At 32.8% G+C, this 18,090-nt stretch overlaps 1 protein-coding gene across 3 annotated transcripts in view; it reads left to right on the forward strand.

The window, feature by feature from the left end:
* Csmd3 (CUB and Sushi multiple domains 3) overlaps nucleotides 1-18,090 on the forward strand; it is a 929,488-nt gene that overhangs the window by 105,253 nt on the left and 806,145 nt on the right. For all 3 annotated transcript variants that reach the window (XM_013012565.1, XM_013012564.1, XM_013012566.1), the window contains exon 2: nucleotides 10,333-10,555. In XM_013012565.1, coding sequence (XP_012868019.1) covers nucleotides 10,333-10,555 — 223 coding nt within the window. The remainder of the gene's footprint in view (nucleotides 1-10,332; nucleotides 10,556-18,090) is intronic.

An 18,090-nucleotide genomic window follows, 5' to 3' on the forward strand; every position in this document is an offset into this window, starting at 1 on the left:
AGGCTGCAATGCTTGGTAAGAAATGTATGCATTATCCTGCCCATGTAATTGTAATCCCTCTGTACAGTATGTTCACAAATAAAATAAAATAAAATAATTTTTTTAAAAGAAGTTAAATAGAATTTATATGTGTTTTAATTCATTTTTTTCCTAAATGACAGACAAGGCGTACCTATTTCAATATTTTTTATTGACTTTTGCTCCATAAATAAAATAGAGGGACTTAGGAGAAAATATTGTCACTGTAGTTTTCCTTTTATTCTCTGTGATATTATTTATTGCAAGCCTACTTCTAAGGAATACATTCCTTACTTTATGACCCATAGTCTACTTTGATGATCTGTGCCCGAGATATAGACTGAATTATAGAATACCAAGTAAAACAGTTTTGCAAGTTACAACTGAAGTCTTGGCCCTAAACAAAGATTTGTGATATTGTGATCTAATACTTTTTTTCTAAAATGATTACACATGAGGTTTTTCCACTTAATCTATTGTTCACTTATACACTAATTTTCTGAGTTGAAACACCTTTGTAAAACACTTAAAGGTAATAAAAATGGGAAAAACTTTTCACTTTACGTATCTTTTTCATCATGGTTGAATTATGGATGAGAAATAGATTGAGAAACTTGGGTTTAAAACTGATGGACCTGTTCTTATTTTTTACTTAAAACACCACGTAAGGTGTTATATTTCACTTTTTAAAGTGATTATGGTAAAAATTAAAAGACAGACATGTTCTCTAAACACACTCCCCTCATACTTTACAATATAGAAATAATAGTTTCTGTTTATTTTTAAAGTATTTTTTATTGTGAAAATACCATACAGAGGGGTTACAATTACATGGGCAAGGTAATGAGTACATTTCTTATCAAGCATTGTTGCCTCCTCCTTTTCTTAATGAGAGAAAACAAATATTTGGTAGAGATTAATTGAAATTAACATTCAGTACCTGCATTTTTTCTTTGCTAAAATATAATTAGGACAAATAATCTGTTATGCATATATAGAAGAAAGAACACAGAAATAATTTAAATTACCTTTTTGCTTAACTCTAATCATTTAAAGGAATTTTGGTGTCTCATATTTATGTTATAAATTTATGAGTAATTCAATTGGGATAATTTTGAAACTTTCTACACAATATATTTATAAACTCATATTAAACTTTTTCCTGAAAGAAGCTAAATTAGTTTCTGAAAACTTGGAACTTCCTATATTTTGAGTAGATTACATTACTGGATACTCCAGTAAGCTATTTGTTTGACGAATAGTAAAAGAAAACATAATTTGAATATAAACTGAACAGTGTGAGTTTTTGTTTCTTTAACTTTTTACCATTTGTATATATATATATCTATACATAGATATAGATAGACATTGATATATCTATAGATATATCCATATATATGTACTTAAAACTGTCCACTATGTACCAGAAACTTGTACAGGCTTTGAGGTCCAGCAATTAATAAGACAGGTGAGGTCTCAAAATTCATGGATGTTTTATTTCATGGAAAAAATTGACACCAAATAAGTAAACAGATAATTTCAGAAAGCCACTGCTACTTCAAGAAATAAATCAGAATATAGCAGAGTTAATGAAATTGGAAAAAAATGGCTCCAAGTTTTCAAGTTTAGCATAGCTGAAGAATTTTATCATAATAATGCACTGAACATAGATATTAAAAAATAGTGAATTGTCTCATATTTGTCTGTAGTTTCAATCATAAGTAACATTCTTTTTACTATAAATTCACACATTGTTTCTAAAACATTTATGATATGTCTAAGTTATGCACAGAGCCAAAACAAATTAGATGTAGATAAAGTATGAAGACTTGCATAGCTAGGTATAGTAATTTTTCTACCGAAGATAATTTTGTATGAATTCACAGAACCATAATCTTGGAAACAGGTTTATTTCTGTTTTGTGACAAGTTGAATCATGGCAGGAAAGACTAGTATTTTGCATCAATGGAATTGACATTATTCATGTCTTCATATAAATAATGAGAGTTAATATTTCTCCTAATAGCTTACTTCAAAAACTGATTAGTTGTAGACCTTACTCTAATAAGTAAATCAATAAGAAAAACTAGGTAAATTTCATCCTTATGTAATGACAGAAATGCATACTTATACATTATGTAAGTCTGATGGTAATGAACATTCAAAAAATAATGGAAGACAATGTCATTACATGCAGGAGAAGCTCCTGGAAGAATGATATTCTACTTCGAGATGTACTTCCTGGCAGCTTAGCTTTTCATTCTGTAATTATTCATTGAATTTTCTATGTCTATACATTTCTCACTGCACTTTTATCTACTGCACTTAAAATAAAAAAATATTAAAATTAAAAAGGCCTATGAAGTAATGCCATTTTTGCTTGCTCAATAAAACATTACAATGGCCTGAAAGCTTTTTTGGCATTATAATATAGGAATAGTATTCCACAGTGAATGCTATTAGTTTGAAAGGAATGCAAATGTGTTCTAATGATCTGAGACTTAAAAGATGAATGTACTTGTCCCAAACTTTATCAAAATATGTTGTTCAAAATTTTTACAAAATTAAAATACTGAGCTATTTGTCTTTGAGTTTTCTCAATTTGGAACATTGGGCTATCATATGGTGTTTGATAAATTAAAGGTAGGAAGAAACATGATCAAAAGCATTTATCAAATTTCTACTAAATACCAGAATTTTTAGATAGTTGTATAGTATCGATATTTATATTTATATCTATATCTGTCTATCTGCTACATAATTTGGCTGTGTGGTAGTTCAGTTCTGAAATCCAAGCTCTTCATTTAGTGGAGATCTGGTTTATCACAATTTCATGGCAGTTTCTTCAGATCTCCATTTCAAATGAAGTAAGGAGGCTGAGTCTAAGTAATTTCTTGCAGCTGTCCAGGTACAGCCATATTGGTGCCTCTGGCTGGGTGAAGGGAATTCTCTACCCAATGCTGAAAAGCCTAGAGGTGAGATAGGACATTGATTGAATGCAGATACCCAGCTCAAGGTGAGCTAGGAGGGCTCTGCTTCAAAAAAATGCAGATGTCAAAGCCTTAGGAAAGCTTTGCATGTAGAGAATGCTCAGATTCTGTATTAACTCCCTAAATGGCTTTAATCACCAAGCTCTGAGTAGCCTCTAAGCATACCCTATATGGAAGGTTAAGGCCTATCTTCCCTACATGGAAAAGTTGTGCTGGTATCTGGTCCATTAAGGCCTGGCATCTTGTCTTCATGGTGGGGGATGCTCATGAAGCCCTCCCCTCAGGTAATGTGTGTGCCTGGATCCATGGAGACAGTGGCAGGCACTTGGCTGATAGGTTACTGAAGTAGCCAGTCCAGTGCCTGGGACTGGAAGTGCCCCTGCCTCCTGGGCTGACCTTAGTTAGTCCCAGACCCTATCAGGGAAAGGTATGCAATGTCATGTGTCTCCATGTTTGCATCCTGTGTCTTTTCTCTTGGCTTTTCAGTCACTATGACGTCTCTCTTTAGCACTCCACTGGAGCTGAATTGGTTTTTTGGCATTGTTTTTGTTCTTTCTTTCCTTTCTGGCCTGTTTCTTAACGCTGTTAAGTGTATCTGCAGGCTACAGGTCTTTGTAACAATTGTCTACTTGTAGACCAGTAGCACCCTAATAAAGTCTCAAAGATTGAATCTTTCAAAATGTGACTTCTATAAATTTCTACCTTAAACACACAAACTGGGCTTGGTGTTTCATAGCTACAATTCCAGCTGCACAGATACTGGTAGTAGAAGAAAGGTTTAGCTTGACAAAAATGTAAGATACTTTCTGAAAATTAACCCAATATAAAAGGGCTGTGGGATTGCTTCAAGTGGTAGAGTTCTTGGCTAGAGAATGCACGAGGTCATAAGTTTCCAGTACTGGAAAAAGTAACAAGAAGTATGTCAAAGGTGATAAATATTGAAAGGGACTTTTCAGTAACAAAAGGAAAAGATAATTGAAACATGACCTTTTAAGTCAATGTTGTAAATTGCTGGTTACATTGAAGAACTGGATGGACAAGTACATATGCTGAGACTAGAGAAAGATGTTTTGAGCAACTTCAAAGTAAAGCTCCCAGATCACTTTAAAGAATTAAAAATAAGTCTTTCCATTTCCTTACAAATGGAGCCATGTCATTTTTTCTGATGACAGCATAGAATTCCATTTTTTTTTGATCCATTCATCTATTGAGGGGCATCTGGGTTGGTTCCATATATTAAGTATGGTAAACAATGCTGCAATACGCATAGTTGTGCTGGTAGCTTTAGTGTGGCCTTGCTTGTGATCATTTGAGTAAATGCCCAGAAGTGGGATTGCTGGATCCCAGGGTATCTCTATGTTGAGTCCTTTGAGAAATCTCTGTACTTCTTTCTGGAGTGGTTGGACAAGTTTACACTCCCACCATTGCTCCATTCATAAGGAAATGGAAAGACTTGGACAAAGTCACATTAAGTGAAGTAAGCCAGACCCAAGGAAATGGATGCTCCATGGCTTCCCTCATTTGTAATAATTAGTATATGTCTAGGATAGTCCTAGCGGAAGATCATAATAGCTCAATAGCTATGTACATATAGCCATATAAAAATGATGCTAATCAAAATAAACTCCAAGATGTAGAAACCAGAGTTTTTTTTGCTGTTGTTGATCTTGTTGTTATCAATGTACTGTATCAAGTTCTTTCTTTTTATTTTGTTTTATTTTTCCCTTTGGTTTGTCCCTAGTAATACTGCTTTTGATTCTGGTACCCTGTGTCTTGTAGAGTTTATCTGATTTGGGGAAGGGAAGGAGAATAACAAAATGGTAAAATAAGGACAAAGAGTAACCCAATGCAACAGTGGTACTCACAAGACACTATGTTGGAAGTGAACTTTACAACTACTGGGGAGGAGAGGGGGGCAGATAGAGGGAGAAAAATGGAGTGGGTTAAGTATTCTTATTACCTTATTTGCTTAACAGTAACCCCTCTAAACAACAACTTAAAACAACAAAATAAACTAATACAACATAAACTTAAACAACAAAATAAAATAATTTTTAAAATCCATGTAATAATTTTCGAATTAAAATTGAAACATGACTTAGTAAAATAGAAAAAAAAACCTTTATAAATATACAGTATGAACAAAGATATACTGATATTTAAAGTATGCACAAACATATATAGATATTCATTGACACTGAATCTTCCAAATAATTATTTGAAGAAACAAAGTCACAAATTTGGGTTTGTAGCTTACCAAAGACTTATGAGCAATGTGGAAGATTGTGCATTCATAATCTCAAGAAGCATTTCAGTGTAAAGTAGGATACTACTAAAATATGTCTAACAGGAAATGAGGAAAAACTGAATTAAATCTAACCAAAAAAGCATAAAATCAAAGAGGATAGAAAAAATAGATTCAAGAGACAGTGAATTATGAGCTAACAAAATTGGAAGAACTAAGTCTCAGACAACATGGTTCTTTATATGTCTATAAATGACTAGTAAATCCTATGGTTAGTAAAAGACAAATAATTACCCTTGGACATGATTTACTAAACCGCATTCTAAGATTTGCACAGTGAGAACAAAGGAGGATATTCTTAGTAGAGGAGCTCAGTAGCTATGTATATATTCCATATAAAATGATACTTATCAAAACGAACTCCAAGAAATATAAAAAAGAAGCTTTTATTGTACTGTTTGTAATTATTTTTTCTTCCTTTTTGTCTTTTGTTTTATTCCCTGCTATCATTGTTTTTGATTTCTGTCCTTTGTCTTGTATATAAGTTTATCTGATTTTGGGAAGGAAGGGGAATCACAAAAATGAGACAAAGGAGGAACCAATTCAACTGTGATATTCACTAGACACTTTGTTGGAAATGAACTTCACAACTTAGGGGGATAACAGGTTTGGAGGGGGAAAAATGGAAGAAAATGTGAGAAAAAAAGATATGTACTCATTACCTTACTTATGTAAATGCAACCTCTTTGTATATCACTTTTATAATAAATTTAAGTTAAAAAAGAATTAGTCTTTGGCAAGTCATACTATGTTAAGAAAAATATATAAAACAGATAAATAGTAATATATAAATGAACATATACCTCCTGTATGATAACAATCTTATTTATAGCTATGTATGTGGTTGCTGAAAATCATGTAAAATTAGAAGACAAATGAAGACAGAAATCTAACAAACTGATGGTATTGGGACAAGAGCGCAAGAAGTGGGAAAAGTATAACTTCATTGAAATAATTATGAAAACTTTTAGGAGAATAAGTAGAAGATCAAGAGCTCCAAATGCATGAAGAAGACAAGAATAGAATTGGTTTCGATAGTAAAGCTTAGAAATAATCTTATAAGAAATGTGTCAAGATTATATGGCAAAGATCAGATACAGGAGTTTGTGAAAATGTTTTAAAAATGAAAATGCAAACTTGAGTGATATTCAGTCCAAGATCTTTGATAACACAAAATACATTTTACATTATCAGTAAAATACTTTACAAATGCTCATTATAATTTTCTGTATGTGAGGAAAGATGTAATATGAAAGAAACCAGAAAAATGCTTAAAAGTATATGCTTCAGGTGATATGTATGTGTACTCAAATGTATTAACTGAAATATTGTACATTCAAGGTAGAACTCAAACAGTGTAATTCATTTGAAAGGCTAACTAATTAATGGCTAACTAAATAAACACCAGGAAAAAAAAGATTTTGGAAAGGGGGTGGGATTGGTGTCAAGGGAAGTGGGGGAAACAAGAGAAAAGTGGGGTAGAATGTAGTATATAATGTAATGCATATCCTCCAAAATTAAGAAAAGTGAGGGAAGGTATGGGTTGGGAGGGATGGATAAGAATGTTGAAAGGAATATTAATAAATTGCTGTGTTGAATGGAAATTGCTTCCTACAACCACGTAAAGATAATAAAAATATTATTAAAAATCCTGCTGTCACTTTAGTTAACAATGTGCTGCAATCATGAAATTTTTAGTTGAATTTCAAATAAAAACAGAATTGTTTCATTTCATGTAGACTTTAATAGTTAAGGCATACAAATACAATGTGAGGCATTTAGAAACTATCCGAGTCAGAAACGGTAAACAGTATTAATGCCAGTTTGTGAAAGTCCCATGTATTGAAGGTAATTGATGATATCTAATTTTAAAGTTCATCAGTTTTACTTTTGAGATTTCATCTTTCATGTGTCCAAAGTTATTTTTCATGAGTTTATTTGACTAACAATGAAAAAAAAAAGAAAATTAACAATAGGGGACCTGGGAAGGTGGCTCAGTTGTAGGGTGCTTGCCTTGCATGCATGAGGCCCTGGGTTCAAGTCCTCAGCACAACAGAAAAAGTCAGAAGTGGGTTCTGTGCTCAAGTGGTACAGTGTTAGCCTTGAGCTGAAGAACTGAGAGACAGCACCCAGGCCCAGAGTTCAGGCCCCACGACCAAAAAAAAAAAAGAAAAAGAAAAATAAATTTAACAATAGGAAGATAGTAAAATACATGTGAATATAGGCATACTACACACAATGTAATCATTTTGAAAAGAGTGTAGTTGAGCTAGATATTTGCTTCATATTTGGTTCCATAGAAATCAATTTAGCTTAAATTTTGTGTCCACTTGTTTTATGGTGCCAAGTGTGTTTCTCTCAGCCCTCAGAGTACTCTGTGGTAATAGTCTGTACGATGTTCCAGCTTCCTTGTGTTTTAGCTTATTTGTTCCCAGGAGAAAACCTAAGCCAATTTGCTTGGAGTGATACTGGAGATGAGCAAATGAACGAACATGAAGGAAGTATTAATAGAAGGGACATGTGGAAAAGGAGATAGCAGTCTACAAGTACTATGAAGAGGAATAAAGATATTTTTTGAGCCATATGTCACAAAGTGTAAACAAAATTCTTTCATGTGGAAATGCTTAAACAAAGTATAGCTTACCAATATGCCAACAAATCTAAGGGATTGTAGCAAAGAAAAAACAGGCAAACTACCTATGAAAATGTGAAAATGATATGATTGATTATACAGCTAATAAGAGAATTAGGACTGAAAGAGAAGAATATGACAAGATATTGCACTGCAAAAGTTGTCACAAAAGCAAATTAAAAGAGTAACATAGCATTTTTGCCTTTCCCCAAATCTAGTGTTCCTCAAGTATTGCTGGAGATGCAGCAATCCTATCATAAACATCTATGTATTGAAAGTAATGGATGGTACCTAATTTTAAAATTCAGCAGTTTTACTTTTGGGATTTCATCTTTCATGTGTCCAAAGTTATTTTTCATGAATTTATATGACTAACAATGAAAATTAACAATAGGAAGGAAGTAAAATAAATGTGACTACAGACATACTACATACAATGTAATCATTTAGAAAAGTGTGTAGTTGAGCTAGATACTTGGTTCAGAGAGTACAAACACTGGTCTATGAATGAGACCCTGGTTTTGATCTTCAGCATTAAAAAGAAAAAAGATGGGTTAGAATTACTCTTCTGATCTAAAGGAATATCAATTATTTTTAGCAGAAGTACAAAGTGAAAGAATATATATATGATTGACTCAATTTGGAAAATACATATAATACATAACATTGTGAAGATACAGTTTATCTAATAAAATCTTAGAGAGGCAAACACCAAGCTTATAACATAGACCAATTTTGTAGTATATATGAGGGAAAATATTTTTCTGCTTTTTAATACTTTTTCACATTATGTTGATCCAAAATTCAAACCTTTTGAAATAGTGGATGCATAATGTCATGTTCATACTTAATATAACTGAAAATAGTATGGATAATACATATATGAAATGTTATTTTTAAGTGGGATTTGTAATTTGCCTATGTGAAAACAAAAAATCATTTGGAAGGCATGAATCATCATGCCCATAAAAATATGTGGACAGCCCTGGGCATGTTAACTCAGGACATATGTCCTCCTTCTAAAGTCATCAGAATGATGAGGCTTGAAAATTATGAAACATCCCATAGAACAGATTGTAGCTGAAGGGATTCATGCTTACATTTCATAGGAAGTTCATATTAGAAGCTGTTCAGGCAGAAAAATAATAGAGATGGGTGATAGCTAATTAACCTAAGGCTTCAAAGTAAATTACTCTACAGGAAGCAATTTTAAAAAGATATTTATTTATTTATTTTTGAAAATCATAAAATGCCCTCTTTGATTTTTGGTGACTTATACAGTTATTGATCTTTTAAATATATTGGTCCAATCTCTTGCTAATTTTTTGAAAGAGGAGAATAGCAAAAATTTTGCTTCACTTATCAAGTTTAGAGCTTCGTTATTTATGAAAATATCCTCTCTGTCCGATTCGGCAGAGTCGAATACTGTGTAATTTACAGGTGTTCAACAGAATAATGACTTACCAAGTAAAATACAAGATACAGCTGCAAAGAGAGAATTAAATGGATGTATAACTTTCACAATCAGCCTCTTTCTGTCACAACTGGAACTCTGCCTTCTAAACTTCTGAATGTATTTCCTCTTACACACATTTGATTGAACTAAAAATCTTCAAACAATAGAACAAGAGCTCATGCTCTCAATGACTTTGACCTCCCACATAACTAGGATAGATCTTGAGCTCACTGCTGCTAGTTAGTTTCCCATAACCCATTTAGTTCTAATCTTTGTTCTTCAATTGTAGGATTCACTCTGACGGTATGAATGCAGAATATTGTTCAAATTATACTGAACATTTTCATCAAAGTTAGAACAATGACATAGACTTCTAAAAATCTTTTCTGTCTAATTTGGGGAGGAGTGTAGATTTTCCTAAAACACATGAGTCACATAGTAGAGGTGTAGTTATGACAAACATTTTGTATTGCTAAAAAAAAGTGAAATTCATTCCTTTGAGGTGCAAGACACATATCATAATCACCAACATTTTATGTTGTTTATTATTTTTTGCAATTAAATTGGAAATTACTTGAAAAAAGATAAGTATATTCTAGAAGTTTGTTGGCTGGAATATCAAATGTAAGATGAATGATATATGTTGGATGTTTTTGTTTCATTAATTTATATTTCTAATATCAATATGAGGGATAAAACATTCTATATTTTATCACAGATTTATTTGCATATATTTATACATTTATATTTATCTTCCTACAGGTAACATTTGAGTCACATACATATATATGAACTTGCATATGCAATTTTTCAGTTTTAAAATATCATCTACAAAATTATTGTTACCATTATTCTTCTACAAACAAAACTTTTGAGAATGTTTTTTAAATGATGGTTTTTAATAATAGTATCTTTTTTTCTTTTGCTGCAGGATTTATTTATACATGTGGTGGAACTTTAAAAGGACTCAATGGCACTATAGAAAGCCCTGGCTTTCCATATGGATATCCGAATGGTGCCAACTGCACCTGGGTAATAATAGCAGAAGAGCGAAATAGAATACAAATTGTATTTCAGTCCTTTGCACTAGAAGAAGAATATGACTACTTATCCTTGTATGATGGACATCCTCATCCTGCAAACTTTAGGACCAGGTCAGTGTACTTTGAATAGAAGAGGGGAGGGGAAATATTTTATGGGTAAGACTAATTTATTGAAAAAGGGTTAATGAAGTCTCATTTTACAATGTATATATTGTTTGTTTGGAGCTACATGCTCCAAAGGAAAAATATTTTTCATATTTCTAGTGTCTAAATACCAGTCCATTATTTATATCTCTCAAAATGTAGAGGCAAATTGAATTGTGAATTCTTTAGAGTAGTTAAAGTTTGGGGTTTAATCTAATTATATCATTAATGAATGGAGTCATTCATTATGTGTATAACTTGTGGCAAAATGAAATTATGTGGCTGGGAATGTGTCTTAGTGGTAGAATAATTGCCTAGCATGCATGGAAAGCCCTGGGTTAGATTCCTCAGAACCATATATACAGAAAAAAAGTCAGAAATGGAGCTATGGCTCACGTGGTAGGGTTCTAGCCTTGAGCAAAAGCAGCTCAGGGACAGAGCCCAGGCCCTGAGTTCAAGGCCCAGAACTCTCAATAAAAAAGAAAAAAAGAAATGAAATGTGTCATTCAGTGGTATGCATCCAGGTTTTATACATAGCAATACATAACATAAATTTAAATTTTATATTGATATGCTAGCAGAACACACTCTTCAGATAGCGTATGTAAACATCTAAACAGTATACCTTTCCTCTATCACAAATGGGAACACTCATATTTCTACTCCTACAAATTAAAATTTTTATTGTTAATCTACTTGATAAAACATGAAAGTTAACTCTCTCCTTATCAAACTGATTATACACAATTGTCTCTTGTTAAATAGTTACAATTGTCTCTTGTAAAATATGAGCTGCCATTGCTATCTTAGAGAAATCGCTGTGTAATCATACATCACCTATAGCTTAACCAAAAAAAAATCTTCTGTTACATACCTCCTATACTCCTAGATTTTTACCTAAGTTTACATATTCAAATATGCTGAACAGAAAACATGGCTCAACTTGATAATTTATTCCATAACTTTGTCACAGTTTATATTATTTGATAAATATTATCACCTTCCAGTCTTACCTGAACATGATCACCATTATATATTTCTGTTATCTTGTATTGCTTTGTTTCTCTTTCTTGACACAGACGTAAGTCAAGATAGGAAATATGGAAACCTGTGTACATATGCCTTGGCCTGAACAAGTGAATGTGTATTGTGCGCGTGCACAGATCAGTGTGGAGAGGTGATCTGCCCACACTTGTAAATAAAATGCCAGATTATAAAACCAAGAGAAAAGGAAAAGGGAAGGCAGATTTAGAATTTCAAGACAGCTAAAATAAAATGTGTAAATGTCTAAACACTTTTTGATATTTTGTATTATAACAAGGATATAGGTTTTACAGTAAAATACAAACAAAATGAATCTTTTCATGTCAAATAGATTCTATAAATGTATTATACTTTTCTTTGTACATCTATTTGTCCTTGAAAATTAGAGAACGTATCATCAATTTACCAGTTCCCTTTTCTGAAAGCAATTGTAGCCTGTGTAGATATTAAAATACTTTGGGAAATTGGGCTAACATATTTATTATTCTCATTTTTTCTTGAGTATTATAGTAATCAGAAACAATAGCAGGTAATTTTACAGAGATTTTATGAAGACATATTGAAAGCTCACAAAATCTAATTCTTAGCATATTGTTTAATTCTTCTGTACTTAAATATGTGCTAGATATTTTTTCAACTTAAATATTTCACTTGCCTTTTATTCAGACAATGGAAATAATACCACTAGCATATTGAAATTAAAGAAATTAAATTTACTTGTGCAGAGTTTACACTTACAGTTCTGAATGCGGCCAGTGCCAGAACATCATGCAAAACGAATTCACCTCAATTTGGAAGTCAAGCTCTTTACTATGTATGAACACAACTATACATAATGGTCCATTTTTGTATATTAATATATTAATGAATACTTATTTTTTCTTATCAGTATTTGATAAAAAGTGATTAATAACAGAAACTCTACAAATATTTTAAAAACACATAACATTTAATGAGAAAAATAGATTAACTATAAACATAGTTTTGGTATAGACTGTCTTCTGCAATAAATTCTTAACATTTTGCTCACTGTCAGTGTGAGATACATCCATTGCTATTTGTGTTTAAAGAAATACGATTAGTAATGTTACAGCTGGTTTTACTTAGAAGGACTAGAAAAATAAATAACCTAATGTGTGGTTTTTCAGCCCACTCCAGACTGTGTTTCTGTACAAATCAGCTGTTCGATTAGAAGTGGAAACTTCTAGAGAATAGAGGCTGACACATGTCTGCCTTTGCTTCGTTCACTGCTTCCTTGAACCCTGTTTGTTTTACATGGGCTATCAGTCTCATTTCATGCAAGTCCTTATGGTATATCTCATGTTTGCTTCCTTCTAGAAATTGATAATCATTATTTCATTATATTTTATGTGCACTGAAGATTGTCTTCTAGAACAGCTTGTAATAGCTACCTTTTCTAAAGGTTTATGTAGTGGTCTTGAAATAATGAAGAGAAAATGAGTTGAGATATTCTTGGATTTATAACCACAGTTGCGTATTTGAGAATAATTCTAAGCTCTAATTTTTGGTGATCTTGCTTGTTTTCTTATATGTTTAAAGGTACAAAATCAGAATTGATATCGGCAGTTGAGTGCAATACTTGCAAAAATGTATTGTTAGATTCCTTCCTCAGAGTTTAGGTCAGAACAAATACTAGTACAAGATTTAGGTCTATCTTATGTATAAAAATTACTATAACTTTTATTTATTTAATTTACAGTTAGATTTTTCTTTCATAAAATTTTATACTACAATTAAATGAAGATAAAATCATATATCAACAAGTACAAAAAGGCATATTTAACCAGTAAGAGTCCTTATAGGCCTAGGAAGGTGGCTCAGTGGTAGAGTGCTTGCCTGCATGCCTGAGGACCTGGGTTCATTTCCGTAGAACCACATAAGCAGAAAAAGTGGGAAGTGGTGTTGTGGCTCAAGTGGTAGAGCGCTAGCCTTGAGCTGAAGAGCTGTGGGACAGCGCCCAGGCTGAGTTCAGGCCCCACGACTGACCAAAAAAAGAGCCCTCATATATTTGCTGTTTTATGTCCATAAATATGCATCATTTATTATACATTATGATTCATCTCTACATTGTAATATGTGTTTCATATGCAATTTGAATTTTACATGAATCAGCTTTGTAATTATATTTAATCATGTAGGTAGACTTCTCTGCATATTCTATTTTTTGTATGTTTTAATTTATACATACATTAGTAAAATCCGTTCATAAGCATATATTTTCCATTTGTTTGATTTCATTTACAGAGCAGAATAGCTAGACTAACAGTGAATAGCTTTGTTCATACTACTAAGGTGATTTCCTAAAGCTTTATTGATGAATATAGGTATAAGTTGAAAGCAGTGGCGTTTATTTGTCACAATCCATTTTTATCTAATTGTCCATTTTATCATATTGGCATCTACCTAATTATTACAAATACTAACATCTGGCTGGGAAGGTAGTTTAGAGATAGAGTGCTTGCCTAGCATGCATGAAGCTCTGGGTTCAATTTCTCAGTACCACCTAAACAGAAAAAGCCAGAAGTGGTGCTGTGGCTGAAGTGGTAGAGTACTAGCCTTGAACGAAAGAAGCTCAGGGGCAGTGCCCTGGCCCTGAGTTCAAGCCCCAGGACTGGCAAAAAATAAACAAAACAAATACTAACATCTTCACATATTTAATAAGGTGTCTTATTTACTCCTGTGAATGTAGTGTTTCTTTTTCCCTCTTCCAGATGATTTATATAATTTATTTATACTTAATATTGAGATTAGTTACTGTGACTCATTAATTTCTCAGGTAACCAGTTTCTTATTTAGTTGTCCTGGTCTACAAAAATTAATGAAAAATTAACACAATTTTATGTAGTGATATAAATCATTTTTAATGTAGAGATTATTTCTATGTTTTTGAATTTTAGAAGCCATCAACATACTATATTAACTTTACTTTTTTATTTTTCCATGTGCAACTTTAATGCATTCCTAAGATTTTAATATAGCTTTGAAAAATGTCTTAGGGTTAGAGTTGTGATAGAGCACCTGCCTAGGAAATGTAAGGCCCTGAAACCCAATACTGATACCCCCCTCACTCCCACCCCCCCCACACCTTTATTAGCATAAAAGATTTTGTTCTTGTACTTCTCATTTATGTTGAGATATAAAGTGCCATATCAGTATTTGTCTGTGTAAGAAAAAATCTTACGCACAGTAGCAATAGCAAAGGTGAATTTGTTCTCTAATATATCAATAACTTCATGATGTACAACCAATCAGGTCAGCCAAAACTTTCCTAAAAGTCTCCCAAAGGATCTCTTTTTTGTATCAGGTCCAGAAGATTCCCATAATATTACCTTTGGTTAGCAGAATTCTGGACAAAGAACATTTCCTCTTGAGAACTGATTGTGCCATGGCATGTGAATCCTGGGACTTAATCAAGTAGTGGAGTCTCTCATAGCATCCTGAGATTCCTGCTCAGTTTTCATTTTGCTTCTTAAAGTTGATTAAAAATGAAATATGAAGAATGTTTGCTTGTTTAAGAAAGTTCTTCATAAATGATAATTGTCAAAGAGGAAGTTCATACTCATAATGTGTTTATGACTACAAATAGACTATATTTTTGTAGAATTGCAAAAATGTACATGAATAAATACTACTAAAATAAAATATAGCTAAATATTCAAAACAAAATGTATACATCTGTATCAATGAACAAAAAATTCTTATTGGCACAAGCATAGAATCCATTGAAAATGGGCCTGCTGCAACAGAAATGGAGAGGTAGTGATTGGAAAAGAACTATGATCACATTATGTAGTTACCAGAGAAAAGCTTACAGAGAGTCAGTGACAGCTGGGAAAACATGGCAGAAACTTGAGATTCCTACATGAAAGGACAGCCAGTGTGAAGACTAGTTCTGTATGCAGCCTGCTCTGAAAATGTGGAAACAAGGAAGCTGGGCAGAGGTGGAATAGGAAGATATGAAGCACAGCCAGGGAAGCTTCTGTAAGTTTGAATTTCTACCAGTGAGATGAGCAGCCATCCAAAGCTTTTGGGCAGAGCGGTTCTAGCTTGGCTCATCACCCACAGAGTCGACAGGCATTGCACAATTTGTAAGTCCTAAGCCGAGCCTCCCATCCCATGCCAGTCTAGTATCTAAATCAGTCAGGTACTGGTGTAAGCCAGAGGCAAGGAGAGTTCTTGTAATACATTCACAAGAGGGGCCTTTTTCCAATTTTACCAACCAGTGGAGACACACTTTTCTGATCTCCACATCCCCTGACACTGTTGTGTTTTATACTCTCAAAGGATCATCGCTACATGATGTTTTGTGAAGAATAGATCAGCCAATGCCACAAAAAGTTGTTGTCTTGTGATATAGAGGATTTTATGAACTTTGTTGTTATGGAGGAAATATTCACTTACATAATACTCAGTATCATTAGATATAACTATATTTCTGTTTGAAAAATCTCATACTTTCTTTAAGTATAGAACATTTACAAATGTATGTTAACCAATTGCTTAACTTTGTTATTTAAAGAAGAATAAGGTGGTCATTCTTAATTATGTAGAGATGAAGACCATAAAATTACAACCCCTTTATACCATTAGAAGGTAAGTGAGGAACATCTCTCTCTCTCTCTCTCTCTCTCTCTCTATATATATATATATACACACACACACATATATATGTATATATGTATGTATATATATGTATGTATATGTCATAGGGTTTGAACTCTGGGCTTGGGCTCTGTCCCTCAGCTCTTCAGCTCAAGACTAGCATTCTACCACTTGAGCCACAGTTCCACTTCTGGTTTTTCAGAGTGGTTTATTGGATTTAAGAGTCTCACCGACTTTTGCACTCTGGCTGGCTTTGAACCATGATTCTCAGATCTTAGCCTCCTGAATAGCTAGGATTATAAGTGTGAGCCACCAGCGCCTGGCTAGCAACATAGTTTTTATGTAAATGTATTTTTATTTGTCATGGATAAATGTTTAGGATCAGAAACGTAGACATTTTATAGAAATGTTACGTTTCATAGATTTCTTCCAAAATGAAATAGATACTCAAAGATGTTTTGCCATTTTATACACTAAAATCACTGTGCAAGAGTTCCAATTATTTTAAACATTATTGTAAACATTTGAGGTTATCATCCTTCAGTATATAGATATCTCTATATATGTATTTATGTATACACACATATGTGTGTATATAAATATACATACATATATATATATATAAAGCACTTTTGTGCTGACTAGAAAACTGAGTATAGGCTTCTGAACCATTTATTTATATGCATTTATCAACCATCTACTAAATACTTTTCCTATATTATCTACATTATTTGATAAGTCTTGGTATTATTGTAATCTTTATGGCATATAGTTACAATATGAATTGCAATTGTATTCTAATTTGTGACTTGCTTCTCTAGTTTTTTTAGTAACTTTTGATGAAACATGATTTCAAATTTTAACACAGTCCAATATATTAGTATTTTATTTAATGGATGCTCACAACATAGCCTAGTAAATATTTGTTTAGCCTACAATAGAAAACATACTTATTCATGTTCTCAAATTTAGAAAGCTATCCTTTACAATTAGGTCCACTGTTTGTCAGCTGTGAAGGAGTATAGGTACATTTTGCTCCATTTGGGTATTTCCTTGGAAAAGAATTGACATGACATATATTTTAGGAGATCCTAGAAATGACAAGTCAATATATTATGGTTCCAAGCCAGCTGCCTCTGGGCACAATTACAATTAAGCATGTTTCAAGTACATTTTTAATGTCTACTTATTAACTAAGTTTTTCTAGTGAACCTGTTTCTTCCTATTTTTCCACCCCAAATTATATTTTTCCAATGTAACTTTCTGTAACCTATTGACACTAATCAAAATTTGTTGGTCATCATTAGAGAATACATTTCACTTCTGTTTTGTGGTTAGAGTTTATGAACTTTAGACATCCTTTCATGGGATATCATTTAACTACTCAGTATTTTTAGTATATTTCTTCACAATTTCTTTTAGTTTGGGAACTTGCTGAATTGGTGACATAGGCATAGAATTCACAAGTCTAAGAGACACATCACACAATAGTAATTACAGTAAAAAAGCAATGCTCTGTAGATTGCATCACCGCATACATCATTGGTAGGCCTTTTCTACTTCAGAAAATATGTGTCCTATAACTGTTCATGTACCATTTTATTATTCTTTTTTGTTGCTGTTGTTGTTGTTTGTCATGGGGCTTGAACTCTGAACTTGGGCGCGGTTGCTCAGCCTTTCACCTCAATGTTAGCACTCTACCACTTGAGACACAGTACTACTTCCAGTTTTGGTGGTTTGTTGGAGACAAGAGTCTCATGGATTTTCTCTCCTGGGTTGGTTTTGAACCGTGATCCTTAGATCTCAGCCTCCTGATTACCTAGGATTACAGGCAT

The sequence above is a fragment of the Dipodomys ordii genome, unplaced genomic scaffold, assembly GCF_000151885.1.
Source record: "Dipodomys ordii isolate 6190 unplaced genomic scaffold, Dord_2.0 Scaffold17, whole genome shotgun sequence".
NCBI lineage: Eukaryota > Metazoa > Chordata > Mammalia > Rodentia > Heteromyidae > Dipodomys > Dipodomys ordii.